Raw genomic sequence first — 1,951 nt, 5'->3', positions numbered from 1 at the left:
CCAAGTGCTGGGATTAAAGGCGTGTGCCAGCACGCCTGGCAAATAAATAAATCTTTAAAAACAAACAAAAAAAAACTACACTGCGAAAATGAATGAAGAAGGCGAAGGGCAGCCTGTGCTTCTACAATAGTAGATGGAATGAAAGAGAAAAGTGTACAGAGTGCAGCAAATCCCAGAGCAAAGGGGACAGAGGCCGGACGTAACTTTAGCCTAGGCACAAAAGTCAATATTCCACATGACAGAGGCTTTGTGCCTTGGTCATTTAAGATATATTAATGTGGCAGTAGGGGTACAAGAAAAGCACCTACCTCTACAGTGTTTGCAATGTAACGGCTGTCACCTTCAACTCTGACAGAGAAGTCATAGTAGCCACTGGAAAGTTTAACATTCTTGAAGTTTAGCTCAAAAACATTCCTGTTGGGAGTGAGGGCAACATTAGCAAGAACTCAGGAGAAGTCCTGAGTGCATCACACTAGCTATAAGACCACCTTCACCAGTCTAGGTCTCCCACTCCGTCGACTCCCTGTAACTCCCCCCCACCCCCCCACCCCCGGGCAGTCTCCAGCTCAGCCACAAATTAGCGTGGGAGACAAACACCATCCAGGATGTACAGTGTCCCTACAGCGCCCTCCTGTGAGGTGGTGTGCTACAGGTAGGTGTGCAGTCTGACCCAGTCGCTCTCTGCTGTTGCCCATCTTAGCGGTGGAGATGGAATCTCAGGCCCAGACATGCTGCACACACTTTACCATTGTGCCTCCGCCTCATCAAGCTCATGAACAAAACCATCCAACGAAATACCTCCAAGTGTCTGAAGGCGTTAGTGTGGAGGAGTAGAGTTGTATGTAATTTTTTAATATTCTATCTATGCTTTTTAATTTACAAAAGGTTATTTATTTTACAAATTAATAATCCTCTATTTTAAACAAAAAAAGGTGGAGAGCCCCTATAATCATCAGAAAGAGTCCAGTGACTTTTAGAGACGAGTTTACCTGGTCATTTGATGTCTGTAGCAGGGAAACTTTTACACTTCGGAAAAAATACATTCTCTCCAATATCCCAACTTCCACATGACAGTAATTCACTGACGCTAAGTAAGGGTTTATATAGAGGCTAAGTCTTGACTTTTAAAAATACACACAGCAAGAATAGTCATTTGAGACAAATATTTAATCCCACGGAGCAATTGTTGTTGATACAGACTCTCAGTTTAAAATGTACCTATGGAGCTAAAGAGGGGACTTGGTGATGAAGGGTACTTTCTGCTCTTGCAGAGGACCTAGGCTCAACTCCCAGCAACCATGTGTGGTTCACAACCATCTGTGACCCCAGTTCTAGGTGATCTGATGGCTTCTTTGCCCTGAGTACCAAACACACATGAGGTACACATACACACATGCAAGCAAAACACATATACACACAGGATAAAGCAAGTGTAAAAAAAACTTAAATAATAAAATGTACTTATATTCATAGCTAAAAGACTGACAAAAAGCAGGGACTGGAGAGATGGCTCAGTGGCTAAGAGCACCGACTGCACTTCTGAAGGTCCTCAGTTCAAATCCCAGCAACCACATGGTGGCTCACAACCATCCGTAATGAGATCTGACACCCTCTTCTGATGCATCTGAAGACAGCTACAGTGTATTTACATATAATAATAAATAAACGGGCTGGAGAGATGGCTCAACAGTTAAGAGCACTGACTGCTCTTTCAGAGGTCCTGAGTTCAAATCTCAGCAACCACATGGTGGCTCACAACCATCTGTAATGAGATCTGATGCCCTCTTCTGGTGTATTTGAAGACAGCTACAGTGTACTCATACATAAAAAACAAATAAATCTTTAAAAAAAAAAAATCTTAAAAAAAAAGACTGACAAAAAGCACTATAAAATACGGGGATAAAATGTGTGAGATACAGCCAGCTATTGGATGGAACACAAGGTCCCCAAT

General features: G+C 42.6%; 1 protein-coding gene across 1 annotated transcript in view; it reads right to left on the bottom strand.

Moving 5' to 3' along the window:
• The window catches only part of Rpn2 (ribophorin II), a 44,426-nt gene that overhangs the window by 29,494 nt on the left and 12,981 nt on the right, over positions 1-1,951 (bottom strand). Inside the window, exon 7 of the mRNA XM_029535755.1 lies at positions 309-414. Within this exon, the coding sequence (XP_029391615.1) occupies positions 309-414 (106 nt within the window). The remainder of the gene's footprint in view (positions 1-308; positions 415-1,951) is intronic.

The sequence above is a fragment of the Mus pahari genome, chromosome 3, assembly GCF_900095145.1.
Source record: "Mus pahari chromosome 3, PAHARI_EIJ_v1.1, whole genome shotgun sequence".
NCBI lineage: Eukaryota > Metazoa > Chordata > Mammalia > Rodentia > Muridae > Mus > Mus pahari.
Note: the sequence above shows the minus strand (reverse complement) of the source record. Positions and strands in the feature narration are given on the sequence as shown.